The sequence below is a fragment of the Chrysoperla carnea genome, chromosome 3 (assembly GCF_905475395.1).
Source record: "Chrysoperla carnea chromosome 3, inChrCarn1.1, whole genome shotgun sequence".
Lineage (NCBI taxonomy): Eukaryota > Metazoa > Arthropoda > Insecta > Neuroptera > Chrysopidae > Chrysoperla > Chrysoperla carnea.
Window position 1 is genome coordinate 44,860,435 of NC_058339.1, and position 19,083 is coordinate 44,879,517.

Genomic DNA, 19,083 nt, shown 5'->3' on the forward strand with positions numbered 1-19,083 from the left:
ACAAAGAAAGAATTAGACAATTGAGTGAAATTTCTTTAATAATAAACTTAGCTTTGCCAATCCACAAAAAGACGAAAGTAGAGAGGAATTTCCAAACTAGAAATAACATCCAATTTAACAAGTTAAAACAAATAATTGACTGAGTTAATTGTTGAAATACCATGTATAGACAGTTGATTACTCTATCACATTACACATATACCAAACATGATAATCCCATATTAATACATACTATAAAATTTGCATCTAATGTGTGCCGTCCTGAGTGAACAGTGATGTTTGCGAAAAAATGTTTCAAACAAAAGTTGGTTATTTTATTTTATGAGGAATATTTTTTACATTTAAGCTTTTGTTTTATCTCTAGTGGTTTACAAGATTGGTCCTACGGACTCAAGACCCAATTGATCTATGTTGTTCATTTACGAACTCGACCTCACTTTTTACGTCCTGAGTACGCTGTAAAAATTTCAGCTTGATATCTTTTTTCGTTTTTGTGTTATCGAGTTGAGGGGCGGGTTTACATGGTATAAACAGCCACCAACGGATGGACCACCATATAGTTAGTATAAATATTAAATACTATTATTTACAATATGAATTCAATTTTCATATAATTGATTAATGATAAATGCATGTTAAAATAATGGAAATACGTAATTATTGTTATAAAACAATTGTTCTAAAAATCACAATGATTTATGACAGTACAGTCAACAGTGACAGTACAACAGTAGTAGTATGAAAATAATTACAGGGATTTTCAAACAATCTACCTACATTCTACACAACACAATGTTTATTTATATGTTATATTTTATAATTAGAACGAAATAATAAAAACAATAATGGAACATTCACATATTCACAGTAGTACTCTTATTTTATTTTAGTTAGTGACTCTGTTACCGTAGCTTCTATTAAATTTTTCGTGATTTAATGATCGACTTCTATTAAGAGCCAGGCCAAAAAAAATTCTTTGAACGTTTGGTAAGTCAATAGAACGAAACGGTTATGATTGTGGTGGTATTTAAATGAATTTACTAAAGCTGAAAATTGTTATATAGGTTATATATTGCATATAAATAACAGTTATGACAGTCAGTCAGTCAGATGTTAGAACAGAGCTAATCAGTCAACACTAATGTATGTAAAAAAAATAAATAAGCTTCAGTTATGATTGCCGTGGTATTAAAATAAATTCACTAAAGTTGCAAATTGTAATACAGGTTGTATATTGCATATAAATAACAGTTATGTGAGTCGGTCAGTTAAATGTGAGAATAGAGCTGTCTGTCAGAACTGAATCTAATTTATTTATTTTACATACATAAGGGCTGACAGACCAGCACTATTTTAACATTTATCTGACTGATTGACGTTACTGTTATTTATAAGCGTTTCTGTTGCGCCGGCAACAGAAACGCTTCCTTTATTTTAATAAGAAAAATCTGTTTGTACCCTCTCAATCAAAAAAATTGATTAAATTCTTTTACAGGTACTTTGTATATAAAATATACCGTTTCGATAAGTTCCAAAAAATAGTGTAAACTTAAAAAAACACTTTTGTTATCAAATTTTGATATGTCTTTACCCTTGCCTTCGATTAATTAACTAACGACCAAAGTTCAATGTAGACTCTAAGTCAAATAATAAAAATAGGGTATACAAAGTGTTGATAGCTAAAGTCCTATTTAGTCAATTAGAGAACTGGGAATGTAGAAATTAATCAGGATATTAATAAGTAGATATATTATTCTGATGTGTAGATGTATTATTCGGATGAAACTCTTTATAATTGCAATGCAAAAGAAAAATGCATAGCAAAAGAACATTGTTCTTCTATTTTAAAGTTTAATTTCCAGAAAATTTAAAACATTCAATAAGAAATTCTGCGAACAGGATTCACGATATTTGTTCGATTTATTTATGTAAATTTTCATAAAATATTCCAAACTAGTTCAATTTTTTTCAGATTTGTGTGTACAAAAAACAAAATATTTAATTATCACATTACATTCATTGGAAAAAAAATAAACTCATTTATGAAAATATAAAAATTCTCTGAAACAAATAAAATTCGTGCATACGTATTATAGTACATTTACGTTTTCAGTTTTTCCTTGAACATCATCAATTTTTATTAAATACCTCTTAATAATTGAATAAAAACTTTCGTATTATTTTTACTCACGTTAAATTTACGTCTTAAAGTTATAAATATTAGTGAATTAAGTATTGTTTTGTTCAGTATTAAATTCAACTTTTAAATGAGTGTTTATTATAGTGTTTTTTAAAATTTAGTAAACATTGTTTATACAGAGTTTTTTTTATTATTGTGACTATAATCTTATTTTTAAATTATCCATTAGAGATAATTAAATTATCCATTAAAGATGGTTCCTGATCCAGATGCAAATGTTCTTGTAAGTCGTTGCTTTATAATTAATGTTTTTTTTAATCTGTGTATATAAAACCTCTGGATATTTAGCTCCCCCCTCCCACTCACACACACTAGATTTTAACATTTGGAAGTTTATTTAAATATATTTAGGCTGATGGTTGATAATTAAATATTTAGCGAAATATGTTCATACTTTTATGTGAAGAAATGGATGCAAACAAATTTATTCCGATTACTCTTTATTTCAATATCTTCCGATGTGTAACTAATTGTTTCCAATATCAAGATTCAATTATGTACATATAGTGTGTCGCATTTAAGATGAAGACATCCTCATATTTTGTTATATATAGGAATATCGATTTGAAATTTTTTATAGGCATACAAAGTAAGGGGTCGCATTGTTTAAGATACTTAATTTGAGCTTTCAACTCAGTCTACTACAAATTGACAAATAAGACCTATTCTTAATATTTTGGCTAGTGTCAGAGATTGTTAGAGATATCCAAAGTAATATTAGAAAAGTTGCTTAGAATATTTTTCTATACTTCTATAGCGATTTTCGTAAAAAAATAAGCATTTTGAATTTTTTTTTTAATTATTTTGGTCCACACTCGTAATTATTACAAGCTTATTGAAATATTTTGAGTACATAACACTTTTAAATTATCAATTTGTCCAGTTTTTTACATTAAATAGCTAAATTTAAACTTAGAATTCAACGAAATTAATTCAATAACAGTATAATTTTTCTTTCTTAAATCATTCAAAATCATTTAAACTTTTATATTATCTTTTTCTCTTTTTGACGCTTCAACGCTCCGATAAATCCAACAAATCAATAGAATACAAACACGAAAACTAAATTCAAAAAGTTGATAGAAGGTAATTCAGTGAATTTTTCTTAAATCAATGCGATTACTGATGAAAAACATGAATTATGTATAAAAACTCTCAAACTACGTCTGCATATAGCGATAATATTACTAAAATGATGGAAAAAAAAAACAAATTTTAGTATGAAAAAATTCTGCAACGGTCTACCTTCTTTGTCAAATTTATTACCATACTTACACCTGGTCTGATTTTGACAGCGTTAATCGATTGTTGTTTTTTTTAACATAAATCATTCAATGATTAAAATTATTTAGCAAAGTAAATTACACATATATTACAAAAGTTTTGAAAACTAAATACTGTAAAAAAGTTCGAAGTCTTCGAACAGCAACAAAAAATCTATATTTATTCCAAGAGCCAAACCAACTGAATGGTGCTCTGAACTTCTTCAATTCATTTATATAAAATTAAGACACGCGATATCAATTATCCTTCACGAGGGTGCATAAAATTGTCTTCCGTTTCAAGAAACTCTTGCGCCTTTAAAATGTTATTAATTACGTTATTTTAAGTAACGATCATGTATCTAGGAAGATTCCAAGGGTGGTATTGGAGGAAATATTTAAAGTATATAGAGTATACACCATTGGGCAAAAATTTTGTCGAAAATTGTATGAATAAAAATTATTTCGACAATTTTGTAGTAATCGCTGTTTAAAGTAAAGTGACCAATGATGCTATTACCATCTTGCCACAAGAATTTCTAAAAAATGGTACCTTTTAGCAACAAAAGACAGCATAATTCGTGAAATTACCATACGTAACTTAAAATTTAATTTAGAAAAATAATATACAGCTTTCCTGGTCCAATATAAAGGTAATATTGAATCCAGCAAGTATTGCTTTCAGTTTTTGAAAATTCCGATTTTATTACTTCTTCCAGCAAATATTGCATTCGGTTTTTGAAAATTTCGATTATATTACTTCTTCCATGTGTTAAAAGTTCAAATTTTCAGATAATATGAGGATTCAAAGTTCAATGATATACACTAGCTAAAATCTTCGCGAGCGTATAAACCTCACATATTATTCGACCGAGGGAAAAGTCACTGCAAAATTACATACAATTTTATTCCTCAAATTTATGTAATAGAAGAAGGGTTATCCACAAAATAAGCACACAGAAATTTTTGTATGATTGTGGGACCAGTGAGTAAATCTTTTAAAAATAGAAAATAATCTTGCAATGACTTTCCAATTCAAGCGAATGTTAGATAGATATCATTTCCCTAAGACGTAACTTTGAACCTCTAAAATTTTTATGCGTTTTGTAATTCTAAAAAGTTTATTCGATTTCAGGCACTTTTTCCGAACAATATTTTCTGTAATATGCGAAATCCTTTGATGTAGACATATGGCTCTTGGTGTAATACACATGTAAATAATAAAACCATGTACAACATAGATACTTAATCAAGCTTTTGTTTATTATAAATTACTTTGACTCTGATTAAAAATTTTGTGTAGAAAACATTATATTTTTCAATGTTTATACATATATACAAAACACAAATCTATTCAGAAATGTGGACTCCAGAGCAAAAGGGGTCCAAGTGGAAATTCAACATTATCCCAAACATTTAATTGTTTTTAATGCAAAAATTGTTTATATACGCGACATATTTTGGCCCGAAAAGCTCGTAAGATAATTTGTTATAGCTTGTTATTCAAGAAAAATAAACAAGCTTTCAAGTATTCTTAACAAAGTTGTAAAATAATTTTTGAAATTTTGGTACGCTTCTAATCTTCATACAAAATGGATTCTCAAACAAGACAGAAAGAGTTTTCAAACTAGCTATTTTGGGTCCAAATTCGATTATTTTTATTTTTTGAGCATTTGGTGTAAAAATTTTGTTCTTTTAAACATTTGGTTGAGTATAATTTTTACTTTTTAACTAAAATAACATTAACATTCACTCAAAATGAGAAATATGTCACTTAGATCCTTTATGTTCTAGGGTTCACATATATATATTATATACAATACCTTTTCCGAACAAGGTAGAAAATACAACATCAATTGTTGCTAGGGACAACAAATCATACCTATATCCCAGGTAGTTTGTTTTATGCCTACCTGATGAAAATTCAATATATAATGTTTCTAATTATTAATTAATTAATCTACTTATCAAATATAAACTTCTTTCTCATCTCCATCGTGTTGTACATATAAAGAGATTTCGTTATATATTGATAACGGAAAAATCGAAAATCGAAAAGTTGCAATATCAATTATTTTAGATGAAACAAAAATGTGCAACATTCTTCTTTGTTTGGGAATTGATCATTTGATAGTGATGTTTGATCGAAATGTGTTACCTACAAATATTGCAAGACTTGATTAAGAAAGATATAAAACAAAAACATACATAAGATAAAGACGTTATAAACAAAAAAAAAAAATGATAATAACAATGCAACAAAATTTGTCTGCAAGTGTTTTGTTTGATCATCGTGCGTTCAACTCTAGATCAAATACTTTTTTGCAAATACCTAAAAAATTGTATACTCATAGTTCAATATAGGTACGTTTAAATATTTTTAAGTAAAGTAAAACTTTACCCATAAGGAATTTAGTTAAATGACGCACGTTAAGCTCAAGAAAAAATAATTTATGTTTCATAGTATAATAAAGTACTAGTAATTGGACCGAAAATCCTAATCGAATTTTTCAACATATTTTTACGTTTCATAGTCAGGGCAATGTATTAAAATCCCATTTATAGTGACGTTTGTGTATACGCATGTGGCGTGTACCCATGTGTGTTCGGAGCCATTTATTTGTTTATTATTTCCCGTGAATGGAATCTAGTAAGTCTAGGAAGTAGTAGACCACAGATTTAATGTCTATGATTTCTATCTGATCAACTTTTCTGCCCGGCATATTCCTTTCACGAGATAAATTCTTTGCCAATTTTCAGAATTTATTATATAATATTAGTAAAATTGAAATTCATATAATTCTACAATCAATATGACTGTTTTTACCACCGATTGCCCACTGATCTCTTTTCCTTTTTTTTTTTTTTTAGAAATTAATTATTTCATTTATTTTATTATGTTCCAAAACATAAAATAGGAAATTTTTCATTTGCCACAAAAAAAATTTTTGAATCTTACTTCTACCTGTATTCAAAATATGAAAATTAATTATTATAGGACTCAAGTATAATAAACTAATGATGTTGCACATTTTACTGTCGAAAATTTGTTAAGCTTACACAGTTTAGTTTTCCAGCAATGTGATTTGTTTTATTTTACTTTTAATACAGGGTGGGGCATAAAAAACAATTGATTTTGATCAAGAGGTACTCGACTATTAAAAAAAGAAAAGTTTTGCGATTTGAAAAAAAAAAATTCTCAACTCAAAGAATTAATTTTTCATTTATTATCATGAAATGATTGTTATTTTTGGAGTGGTCAGTCTGTGACTTCAGCTGAGCGACTGTTTCGCTGTAGATTCAATATTAGTCGAAATGACTCGAAATGTAATATAGAAATTGTAAGTTCGACCGAAGATTTTCTACACCAGAACAAATATATGCAAACTCTTTCTATATATTTGTTTAAATATATATTCAGTTCTTATCACATGTGACTTGTCTCAAACAGATAAATAGGATTAGGTTGTATGAAGAAACGTTTAACGTTGTTTGTTATTGATATGATAAAATACCTTATGTTGTTGATGATGAAATAGGCGGCTCTACCAGCTACCTACCTTCTAATAATATATTGAATAGTTAATTAATTCAATGTATGGTATATACGGTAAATCTTTAGCTATAATACTGTAATGGCAAAACAAGCTGAAGTTAGCGCCTTGCAAATGTAAATTTTCTAAAAGTTTTTTAAAAATTGATCCTCTTTTTTTGACTTGAAAACATTGACACAAGTTTTCCAACCATTGGTATGGTAACACGTTGATAAAGGGAACAAAACGGTATAAGATATAAACATGGTTTTTTAAATTTTAGACATTCTTCGAGGTTACAGCAGGTTAGATTTTTATTTTCAAATATACGAATCCAATTTTACCCCTACACCAAAAACCACATCAACCTGTTAGTTTTTATGTGTGATTCATTAATATAAGGCGATTTCTGCGCACAAACAGATCCATTATTTCATGGAAGAATCGATGATGCACATTTTGGATAGAATTACTGTACATAGCTAAGCTAAATTGCCGCTTTGGTGTTAAGAATGCTGTTCATTAATTGTTTTTACATTCACCATAGCCACCATACCATGGTTATTATCGTGAATGCAGTGTTTCTCAATGTAGGAGATAACGCATTTTTGTGGGCGCTAGAAGCCTACAGGGCGGGAGGCTATTGCACAGAATAAATGTTATAGGATAAGGCTTATATAGCACGCTTGGCTCGCTGAATAATAATTGATTCTCTAGTGGGTGGTTGACGAAATAACATTGAGAACCTCTGTATTAATGGGTCGCTATAATGCAACAAATGGCTCGAAAATTTTATGGCAGTGTTTCCAAGTTTTTTTTCTTACCGCAGAGATTTATACATTATTTACATTTTTCCAAGTTTATTTGTGCAATTAAAACAATTTTCTAAATAATAATAATCGGGTTTAACCTCCGTTTTTCTGACATACGCCTTCTCACATAGGCCACCCACATCATTATTTGTTAATCTTTATTTATTAAATTATATTAATTTTTACAATTACATTTATGATGTGGATGTAATCGGTTACTTCGTTTTTATCCAAGCGACGACAATGTGATCAATTCTGCACCTCCATTAATTATAATTGTTCACACTGCCTGGATTAAACCCGCAACTTAAGTCTAAGTAGTCAAACTCGGCCATTTAGACTCTCAATTTTCTAAAAAACAATTTTCTTTTAAAATTTCAACTCTGTATCTATTTTTGTTTTTGGGTTATCGTGATGGCGGATAGACGAGAGAAACAAACTTAATAAAACATTAATCAGTTGATATTATGGACACCTGTATCAGTATTTAATTTCAACAATAAATATACCAAATTTTTTCCAAAGCTATCATGTTCCTGAACTAGAGCTTATATTTGTGTTTATAATGTTAGACTAGGGATCTGGCCGATGACAAGGACAAACATGAAAACATAGTAATATCTATATTCCGGCTGAGCATTAAAAACTTTTTTTTATCGCATTTGAAGGTGCTAACTTTGCATAACCTTGCTAGGCTATCTATCTGGTGTAGTTGATGATATTACAACCAAATGTATAAAATAAATATGCAAACATTTATTTAGGATACAAAATCAACAATATATTCTATGTTTGTGAATTTTTAGTTATAATCAACAAACGATCCATCTATATTGGTTGTTGAGATTCCGAGTTTTTTTTTAATTTGTAGAGAAATCTGTACGTGTATTTGGCTGTCATTACAATCTGAACGATTTTAATACTTTTGATGTCAATGTTTGACATGAAAAAAAGTTTCACCTGAGCAGGAAATCGAATCCATAACATCTATCGTCCCAAATCAGTACTTAATGTATTAAAATGATTGAATTCACACTTGGTGATTGTTGATTCGATACCGTCCATGATGGGGGTAACATTTTAGCTAATTTGCAACATTTTAAGCGTGGGAGTGTAAAATGGATAATGCCTTCGCAATGGATTTTCAAAAATACACTCAAAAAAGAGATAGAGAGCTTAAAAATAGCTCATGTTTTCTTGTGCGCTGGATTGTTTCTGAAAAGAAATATAGATGCAAAATTTCAAAAATAAAATTTGTTAATTCTATTTTAGAAAATCGGCAAACCTGCTGAATTTATCAAGAGTACCGGAAAATGTTTCCAACAAAATTATTTTTTATAATGAACAATGAGGCAATTGAGGTACATTTTCGTTTATCTCGTACTAGTTACGAGTCTAAGCTATTTTGACCATTAAAAGTAGAAGTTGCATCTATGTAATTTTTATCAAAAGCGAAAAGACACATTGTACCCTGCCATTCCGTTATTTTGGTTAAAATCACTCAATCTATAAAAAAATTGTACATTGTACAGGATGGTCCAAATTATAGCAACAGGGATAAGATAACGTTTAAGTATTCATATTTCTCAATACACTTCTTTCTTTTCTACATACAGAGTGTTAAAACTTTGGAAAAAATTTTTTGGGAATACTAGCAAATCGGGTGCTTTAGAATTTTAGCACACAATTTAACCTTAAAATGTTCTTTATAAAAAAAATAAACAACTTTTGTTTGAAACATTTTTTCGTAAACATCACTGTTTACCCGTGGGCGCGCAAATTATGCGCAAATTGTATAGTATGTATTATATGGGAATATCAGTTATATATGTGTGACATGTATGTATGTGTAATGTGACAGAGTAATCAACACTGTCTATACATGGTATTTCAACAATTAACTCAGTCAATTGTTTGATAGCTAATGCACAATAAATAAATTTATATAAAATTATGTAGAGGTAATGATTTACAAAGCTAAAGAATATTTAACGTGCAAAATATCTTAACGCGTGACCAAATCTCCCACGACGCAGCTAAAGTCCAGTTGTTATAGCTTGGACTACCCTGTACGTATGAAAGAAAATGACATATGAAAATTGTAATAAATAATTTTGAAATCTCATAAATATTTCAACACATATAAATAATAATACTAATAATAAAATCATATCATATCATACCATCTACTCGTACTTGTATAACTTTTTACTGACTTACTACTATTTGCAAACCACATACATGCATTCCAAATTCATGATAAAAATGTGAAAAACAATGCTTGTAAATTTTTATTTTTACATATGTTTTATATTCAAAAGCAGAACTTGATCTAAAATATTATATGTACCTCTGATATTATTGTTTTTGAAAATGTACTACATAATACTAAAATTATTATTAATTTATACAACGTTATAATATATGATCGGTCGTTCTTGTTACACTGTGTCTCAAAAAATATATTACGTTTTTCACACAATCCCTATATATTATAAATGTGAAGGTAAGCATGTTTGTTTGTTTGTTTGTTTGTTTGTTTGTTACGCTTTCACGGTAAAACTGGCGAATGGTTTTAAATGAAACTATACAACATCATAGCTGATATATCAGAATAACACATGAAATATAATTTTTTTTAAATAAAATTTAATTTGACATTTACCATTTTTTAAATACAGAAATCATTAATTTATCTGATCTATAATCATCATTTTGAACCATAAATTAAAGAATTCTGTAAAAATTAAAAATAGTAAATGTCAAACAAATCATGGCCAACTATTCTGATATTCTCAATGAATTATGACTATTTTACATTTAACAAAATTGTGTATATCTGAGCGCAGTGGTATTTACTTTTAAGCCCAGTGAAGCGGAAGGGTATCAATATAGTGTTATTTAAAACTAAAACACTGAAAAAAAAATTAAAATTACGACAACCTCATTCCGAAGTTGGCCGTTTCACATTGAAATAAAGTAAAAATACTTTCAAACAATTGCCTTGGAATAAGTACAGCTAAATATTTGTATTAACATAAAAGAGATTTTAGTTTAAAGTCATGCATTTTATTTATGAAAAATAAAATTGTACTTAGTTGGAATATATAATCGAGTAAATAAAACGAGTAAACAAATTAAAATAACATATCTTTACATTTGCTTTAAAAATTGAATTAGGTTAGTACGAAAACATATCTATCATGTCTAGTCCATATGTGATTGAGGAAACTTCATGAGATTGTTGTTACTAGTTCCTACATATTGATCATTTTTATAACATTTGCTATATTTTTTGGTTTTTGTATGCATCGCACCGATAGAGCAGTTAGTTCCGCTGTAGACATAAGACACTAATCTATATGGCGCTGGTTCAAATCCGACTTGAAGAAATCTTTTTTTTTTTTTTTAAATAAACCTATTAGCAGATATAAACGTTTTATTTTTGAAAAATTTGTTAGACAGTATATTACTTTCATACAAACAACTGATGTGTTTGTGTCCACTTCACCACTCAACCCTGTATGGTAGTTGTATCATATTCCTGGCACCATTCACCAAGATGATTTCGCGATGAGGTTGAGACAATCTCATATCGGTTGGTATTGAGAATTTTTTTTCAGTGAAGTTTTTGTAATGGACCGAAAATTTAGCATATGTTTACGTTTCATGGTCAGGATGTAGTGACACCACTTTTAGATTGATGTCTGTGATTACGCATGTGATTTCATTCGTAAAGATTCTCTACACAATTTTGCACCTAGTTACACATTTAATCAGCATGTTAATTAAAATTTTCTTTAACTTGAAGAATAATTTTGGGGAAAAATTTAAGTTTCTAAGATTTTATAAAATGCAGATAATCTAATCCTAGCGAAAATTAACCTATCAACCAACAACGCTTTTATAAAACACAGTCAAATTTAACTTTCATTACAAAATGTTGTTATTATCTAAAGAAGGGCATTCATTATTTTGTTTTTTTGAATTTCGTTTGCATCGTTTCTTGTGAATGCGAATGCAAATATATGTGACAATCACAATGATATACAAATTGAATCCGTCTTTATTAGGACACTCAGTATCTAAGAATTTGATATAGTTGAAAACATGCAAATTCCACATTTAAAACACTCACTGGCTGTGTTGGTTGTTATATGAATGAATATGTTCTGTATTATAAGGTTTGATGTTAATTGTTTTCAAGTAAAATTTAAATTGAATTATATGTTAATAGAAATATATTCATATCCTACAGCGCATATTGAAATTAACCCTTTTTATGTTTTCAACCAATACAATTTTCGATAAAAATATAATTGGTATTTGTATGAAATTAATTATTATATTCGGTTAATTTGTACTCAAATAAATTTATTATTAACTTCTTTTGTGCAGTTTAAGGGAACAAATCTGATTTGGTTTGAGCTACCCCAAATTTTATTTATTTATAAGGAAGTAAACCAAATATTTTTACAAATTAATGTATTTAAAAACTGTAAAGAATTCAACAAAAGTTTATTAATAGAATATCTTACTTCTTTTGCAGTTTGCACACAGATGAAATTATAAAGAGATACTTCAATTAAATAATGGGGTAGAGCGTAGTACCAGACTTCTAAACCTACATTTATTATGTTTCTTAATACCATCACAATAGAAATAGTCTCTGTTATTCCTCAACATTATGTATTTTCTTCGATAATTTAACTATTAAACAACTACCGATAAAAACGTGCGATCCATGGTGCAAGATGTCTGATCCATGGTACAATATCACAACGCAGCATGGATTTGGACATTCATATAACAAAAAACCACTCCCACCGTTTGGTCTTGAAGGTACTAGTGCTCTCTTCAACATGCAAACTTTATAGTCCACTCTAGTGCGCATCATTATATGTCTGTGCTTGAAACTTCATCGAGGCATCCTTAAAAGGCATCCTTTTCTTTACTCGCGATAAATTAAAGTATCTATTTTCATGTGCCCGTGATTAGGCCCGCGTTGCCTGATCTGAGGTACATTATCGGTCCGATTTTCTAACTTTACCTTAGTTTTACGGTATATTTTAAACTGGCATATAGTATAGCAAAATATACTTCCCAAGTTACCAATAAGTATTGATTTAGGTAGATTTAGGCCACAAAACTTAATAGTCGACTAAATACATGAATATTAAAAAATAAACTTTAGTATACTTTGAAGCACAAAAAATTATTATTATTATTTTGCTTGAAATGCGCATGGATAGTCATATTTCTATTTAGAGATAGCAATGTCTGTCGAGAAACGTTGGAATGAATCAAGATACCTAGGTACCAGATATCCTAGAATATCCTTGTGATGCTACAAATTATTGTGAGTAGGACTACCTCCAATATATTTTTTCAAATATCAGTTTTTTGTCAAAACGGTATGTGTCCTTCGCTAACAAAAGTCAAAAAAATTTCCACGCTTCTCCCATGATTTGACGTTTGTTAAAAATATCTTTTTAAATTGCATTATGTTAAGCGTGGTAAATTTTCTTCAAATTTTCTTTGGTGATTTTACTTACATGACCCAACTACCTTAATTTGCAATAAAACAAAAATTTCGTTATTAATCGGGATAAAAATTACCCTAGCGAACAAGTTGGACCAAATTACAAACAGTGTGCAAAATTTTACTACGATCGGTTAAGGAGAAATATATTTTTATGTTTTAAAGGTTTAATTTTTTTAAATTTATTTTATAAATTCTGTTTAATCTAAAACAGGCATGGGCGAGTTATTTTAAGTCGAAGTCACCATTGTTATAACTTTATTGTGTGTCTCTTTATTTAAGTCTGCACTGCTCATAGAGGAGGAATAGGAGACGGGTATACGACTCTTCTACCTATCTCAGTTTCTCTAATAGTAATGAGATAGGTATTTGTTTGTAGAAAAAATGTTGTCTCTCTGTCTTATTCTTATTATTGGTTGACATTGGTTAGGTTGTTACTGTCTTCTTGTTATTTAGTTACAGAAGTCTGAGGGACTTCTCTGAGTCAAACTTGCCCATGCCTGATCTAAAACACCTGTGACACAACGATTTTATTTTACATAATATGAGTAGGTACTTAACTTATAGACGCGATAATAGAATAACTGTTTTTCATCAATATTCTTCATGCGAATTTCAATCAACAGTACTATATTTACCATCTACGTATATTTTGTTTACCATCTATATTTTTTAGCCGGTACGGAATAACAAATCAAGATACATACATAACACATATGTAAGAATGGATAGGATCATCCTACCGCTTCATATCATATCACACTGCTTTATTTTTATTCGAAGGTACGGCCGAATTTAGTTTAAGTAGTTCGTGACGATATAATCGAGGAAATAAAAACGAAAAAACAGTCTAACTTTCATGCAAACTTAATGTGATTTTTCGTGTTGCTCCCATAGGATGGGACAAAAGTACCCTACTTCCTGACACCACATTCTCTTTATTTTAAATTTAAAAAAATTTTTGATTCTTGACATTTTTAACTAACCTCACCGTTTTTGAGATATAAGCATTTTAAAGAACAAAAGCGGATTTTCGCCTAAAACTTGTTATTGACGAAAATAAAAATTATTTTTTGGTTCCTTAATTAGAAAACTTAGTTTAAAGGAAATCTTAAAGGACATACAATTAAGAAAAGTTATGATTTAATATCTAATAGAAAAATTAACATTGGCAAATTAGTATAAATGAAAGAAAATGAGTACACAGCTGACAGATTAATTTGCCAAAATTATTTTTTTAATCATTGAACGTATGTAACTTAATTCACAAGTTGAGTGACAGCTTTAAAAAGTATTTTCACGAAATGTATTCAATGTTATAAAATCAAATTTATTAATAAATATGGCGCTCATTTGATGTGCAAAATTTACCATTGGAATTTAATACAATCAAAATAATTAGTCGCCCTGGTAGCTCAGTTGGTTAAGGCGTAATCAATTCCGTCCGCGGTATGCCCAGGGTAGCGGGTTCGATTATGCATGAAAGAGATGCACCCAGCCTCTGAAATTGAGGAGCTGGTAAATGAAATTATCAGCAGAAATATTATCACAATGGGCTCTATGGCCTAAGTGTATCCTTCGTGGACAGCCAATATAACTACTGAATTTATTTTGACTTATTTATAAGCTTACAGGAAGTCAAATGATCCGTTAATAAGAATTTTTCATTCAAACAAAACGAACATTCATATTGATCCACCTAAAATTGGGTATTAACAAAAAATTTAAATTCCAAAGTTGTTCTTTTTATGAATACTAACACGTTTTTCAAAACCTGAACGAGAATAAAGCAAAATATACAACCATTGAATTGCCAACGTCATTGACTTTTCTATATCGAAAATTTTTACAAATGTCCTACTTATTTCACTGTCTAGACTGAAATCTTTCTATGAATTTATTGTAATCAATTAGAAATTTTATCCAAACTACAATACAAAGTTCTTTGATTTTTTTTTTAAGAGTATAACAAATCATTTAAAACAATAATTTAAGACATATATTTAAATATTTAAAAGAACAGGTGAGGCTAATCAATAACACAGTAAATTAAATACAAGAACCATATAATTAATTTACTGCAGTAATTACTATCATTATTAATAACGGTTCAAGAATTTAATTCGCTTTAGTGAAAATCTATTTAAGATATTTTGAAAATAGACATGTACCTACATAATAGTACCGGTGCACGTTAGTGTATATTATATTATAATGGATGACCTACAACTCCAGAAATTCGGTAAATGCTTGATACTAAATTTGCCACATTATACATCAAATTTCAGATTGTAAAAATACCATCATAGAACTTAATTAAACTTGAAAATTTAATTAAACTTGAAAAACGAAGAAGTTATAAGCTTTCAAAGATTACTATTTGTCTCTTTCTTGCACAGCGCAGTTTTATATGAAGATCTCTCTATGGAGATTCATATAATTGGACATAAAGAGCGATTTTCTCAGAAACTATGCATCCACTCGATACATAAACCCGATTTTTGTACTTTTAGGGTCAAAATTACCTTATATACAGAGTTTTATCGAAATCGATAACAAAAACTTTTTTACAATTTTTTCGATTTTTCTTAAGGGGTACCCCTTAAGAAAATTGAAAAAAATCGAAAAATTTTTTTTGCCTTCGATATCTATAAAATTCATTAAATAAGATAATTTTGACCCAAAAAATCTAAAAATAGGGTTTATTTAATGATTGGATGCGTGGCTTTTGAGATATAATCCAAAATTGGCCACAAAGTGCGATTTTCTCAGAAACTATGCATCCAATCGAAACATATACCCGATTTTTGTATTTTTTGGGTCAAAATTACCTTATATACAGAGTTTTATCGAAATCGATAACAAAAACTTTTTCCCGATTTTTTCGATTTTTCTAAGGGGTACCCCTTAAGAAAATTGAAAAAAAAATCGAAATTTTTTTTTACCTTCGATATCGATAAAATTCATTATATAAGATAATTTTGACCCAAAAAATCCAAAAATAGGGTTTATTTAATGATTGGATGCGTGGCTTTTGAGATATAATCCAAAATTGGCCACAAAGTGCGATTTTCTCAGAAACTATGCATCCAATCGATACATACACCCGATTTTTGTATTTTTTGGGTCAAAATCAACTTATATATAGATAGAGTTTTATCGAAATCGGAAACAAAAAGTATTATATGTCAACATTTTTTGCTCAGGAAATAAAGGATAGATAGTTCTCACTCCAACTCCAACACTTATATTTACAGATTTTCATTTACAGGGACTTTAGAATGGATGTGTTCTCTGATGAGCACTGGGACTATAATACATTATTACATACATAATATAACATACTACCTAACACATGAGTGAGGTGTTCTTGTGTAGCCGCACCTTTCAACACTTGGTAATATTAAATTTCCATAGCCAAATATTCATTCATAAATAATTATTGTTATAATTATTTATTATTTAAGAACGGATTTTAGGCACTTCTTTTAACTTGTGGTATGTTGTTATTCGTTGTGTGCGTAGTCATGGTAGGGACACTAAAGACGATGCCAGCGCTTCCAGTGAAAAATTTTGGTGATAAACGAGGCGGTTATAACTAATTTGCAATTCTCTACATGTTAATGTTATAGCAAATGTCAAATTAAAATTCTTGAAAAACACAAATTAATTAAACTTAATGCATTAAAAATTGTGAAAATAAGAAATCAAATTGCACAAATATTATTTTTCAAATGTAAATTATAATTATTTATTTAAATTTGTGAGACAATAATACTAAATTTTAAATGTAAGTCATAAATGCAATCCATACAATTAAATATTCATCCATACAATTCTATAATTAAAGTAGTGTATCCTTACCGCATGGAAGCGCCTGCAATAAAACTCACGCACGGTGCGAATACATATTGTAAATAAACTGTAAGATAATGTTATGGCACGTAAAACAATCCATGAACCCTAACTTTTTACCGCGTGGTCAATAAGCTCCTGAGTCGATGTGGAGCATTTTCTCTCATAGAACATATAAATGTCAGAGCGGACATTTTCAAGATAGAGAGAAAATAAAATTAGTAAAAATTGAGAAAAATTTCGACCCCTCACCAAATAAGCTCCCTTACGTTTTCTCTCCCTCTTCCCAAACGCTGGAAAAAGAATAACATGGTTTGATTCTTATTAGTCGGGAAGGGAAGAAAGCATATGTCTACTTTAAATACGCAACATTTGTGCGTTCGTTAAAGAGCTTATTTGGCAAGAAACTTTTTCAATTTTACTTTTTTTAACTACCCTTTTATCTCGAAAATACCCGCTCTGTCATACATATATCTTATGAAAGAAAATGCTCCATATCGACTCCGGGGCTTATTTACCACGCGACAGAAAGTTTGAGTTCATGGATTTTTTACTCCGAAACTGTCTATATCATTAAAATTGCACTAGCTCAACCATTCTAAGTGTTATAACATTACATGAACTCAATGCACTAAGAATGTTTTAACTGATGACTGAAACTCATCTCTTTCAGGTAATCTCTGCAATTCCACTTTTTGCAACACACATATTCTGCGAAAAAGACTTAGCATAAGACTGCATGATATGAAAATAGCATACGACTGCATGGACCTGTATTATGCCATAGCTAGTACAAAATTATCTAGCACAACTAGGTGTTAAAGCAGCCCTGGAAGAAAAATCCACTCTTTTCATGTTATAAGAAAATGACAATGAGTAAAATAAGTTAATGTTGAAATAAAGTTTTAAATGAATGATTTATGTAATATCAGTTCTATAAATAATAATTAATAATTAATGAAATATATTTTTCAGAAATTGTGTTTGAGAAAAGCATCTTTGTAATTTTCTAATTATCTATTTTCATTTATATTTTTCAATAATTTTTCTCTCAAATAAGGAAATGATAAATATTTATACTGAATAAAGTAGAAAGTAAAACAAACAAAAAATCTAATAAATAAGGATGAAGAAATCGTTCAAGCATTATATTTAATTAAATGCTCTTTGTTTTCCATACTATTTTATTAGAAAATAATAATTTTATTCTGTAAAAAGATCTGAACAAAACAAAGATAGAACTACAATATAAGGTTAAGAATGTATAAGTCGTACTTTCTCATTATATTTTGCGTACATACTACATAGTATTATGTTTACAAACACTTAGTTGAATTAGAATGCTGTACTGGCAACAAAGACAAATATGATTTCAATCATAGGATCGATGTCTTTTCTCTTTGTTGTACGATGAATACATTTTTGATTATGATGTGTTGAATAACATCATCGCCCCGCATTCGCGCACCATTCTATGTGTATATGTTATGTTGTGTGTACAAAATACTCTCGTATCGTGTTGTTCGGGTATCGACAGCTTGCCCGGGAACTAGTCGCCTGCAAGCGTGCGAGCTGGTACTGCTAGGTAGGTCGGGCGTTGTTTTATTGTGATACAAAACTTCATATACGCGTCTTTAAAAATTTGTTTCTGTCACAAATTTTTCAAATAAAAACATTTAATTACGTATTTTAATCAAAGTGTAAATACTTCTTTGGGTAATGAATAAAATCATTTGTGTTTATTTTAGTTTGTTTTAAATGTGTTTTAAGTTATTTTTATTATTTATTTTTTAAATTGAAATTTTAAAATTTTTGTGTTGATTTCTTTTCGTTTCGTTCTGGGAGATAAACAGTGTTACAATTTTTTAATTTTAAGTTT

At 29.0% G+C, this 19,083-nt stretch overlaps 1 protein-coding gene across 3 annotated transcripts in view; it reads left to right on the forward strand.

Annotated features, from left to right (window-relative positions):
• Nucleotides 1–2,358: 2,358 nt before the first annotated feature.
• Nucleotides 2,359–19,083, forward strand: part of LOC123295269 (high affinity cAMP-specific 3',5'-cyclic phosphodiesterase 7A-like) — a 149,288-nt gene continuing 132,563 nt past the window's right edge. For all 3 annotated transcript variants that reach the window (XM_044876544.1, XM_044876543.1, XM_044876547.1), the window contains exon 1: nucleotides 2,359–2,423. In XM_044876544.1, the coding sequence (XP_044732479.1) occupies nucleotides 2,394–2,423 (30 nt within the window). In that variant the 5' untranslated portion in view covers nucleotides 2,359–2,393. The remainder of the gene's footprint in view (nucleotides 2,424–19,083) is intronic.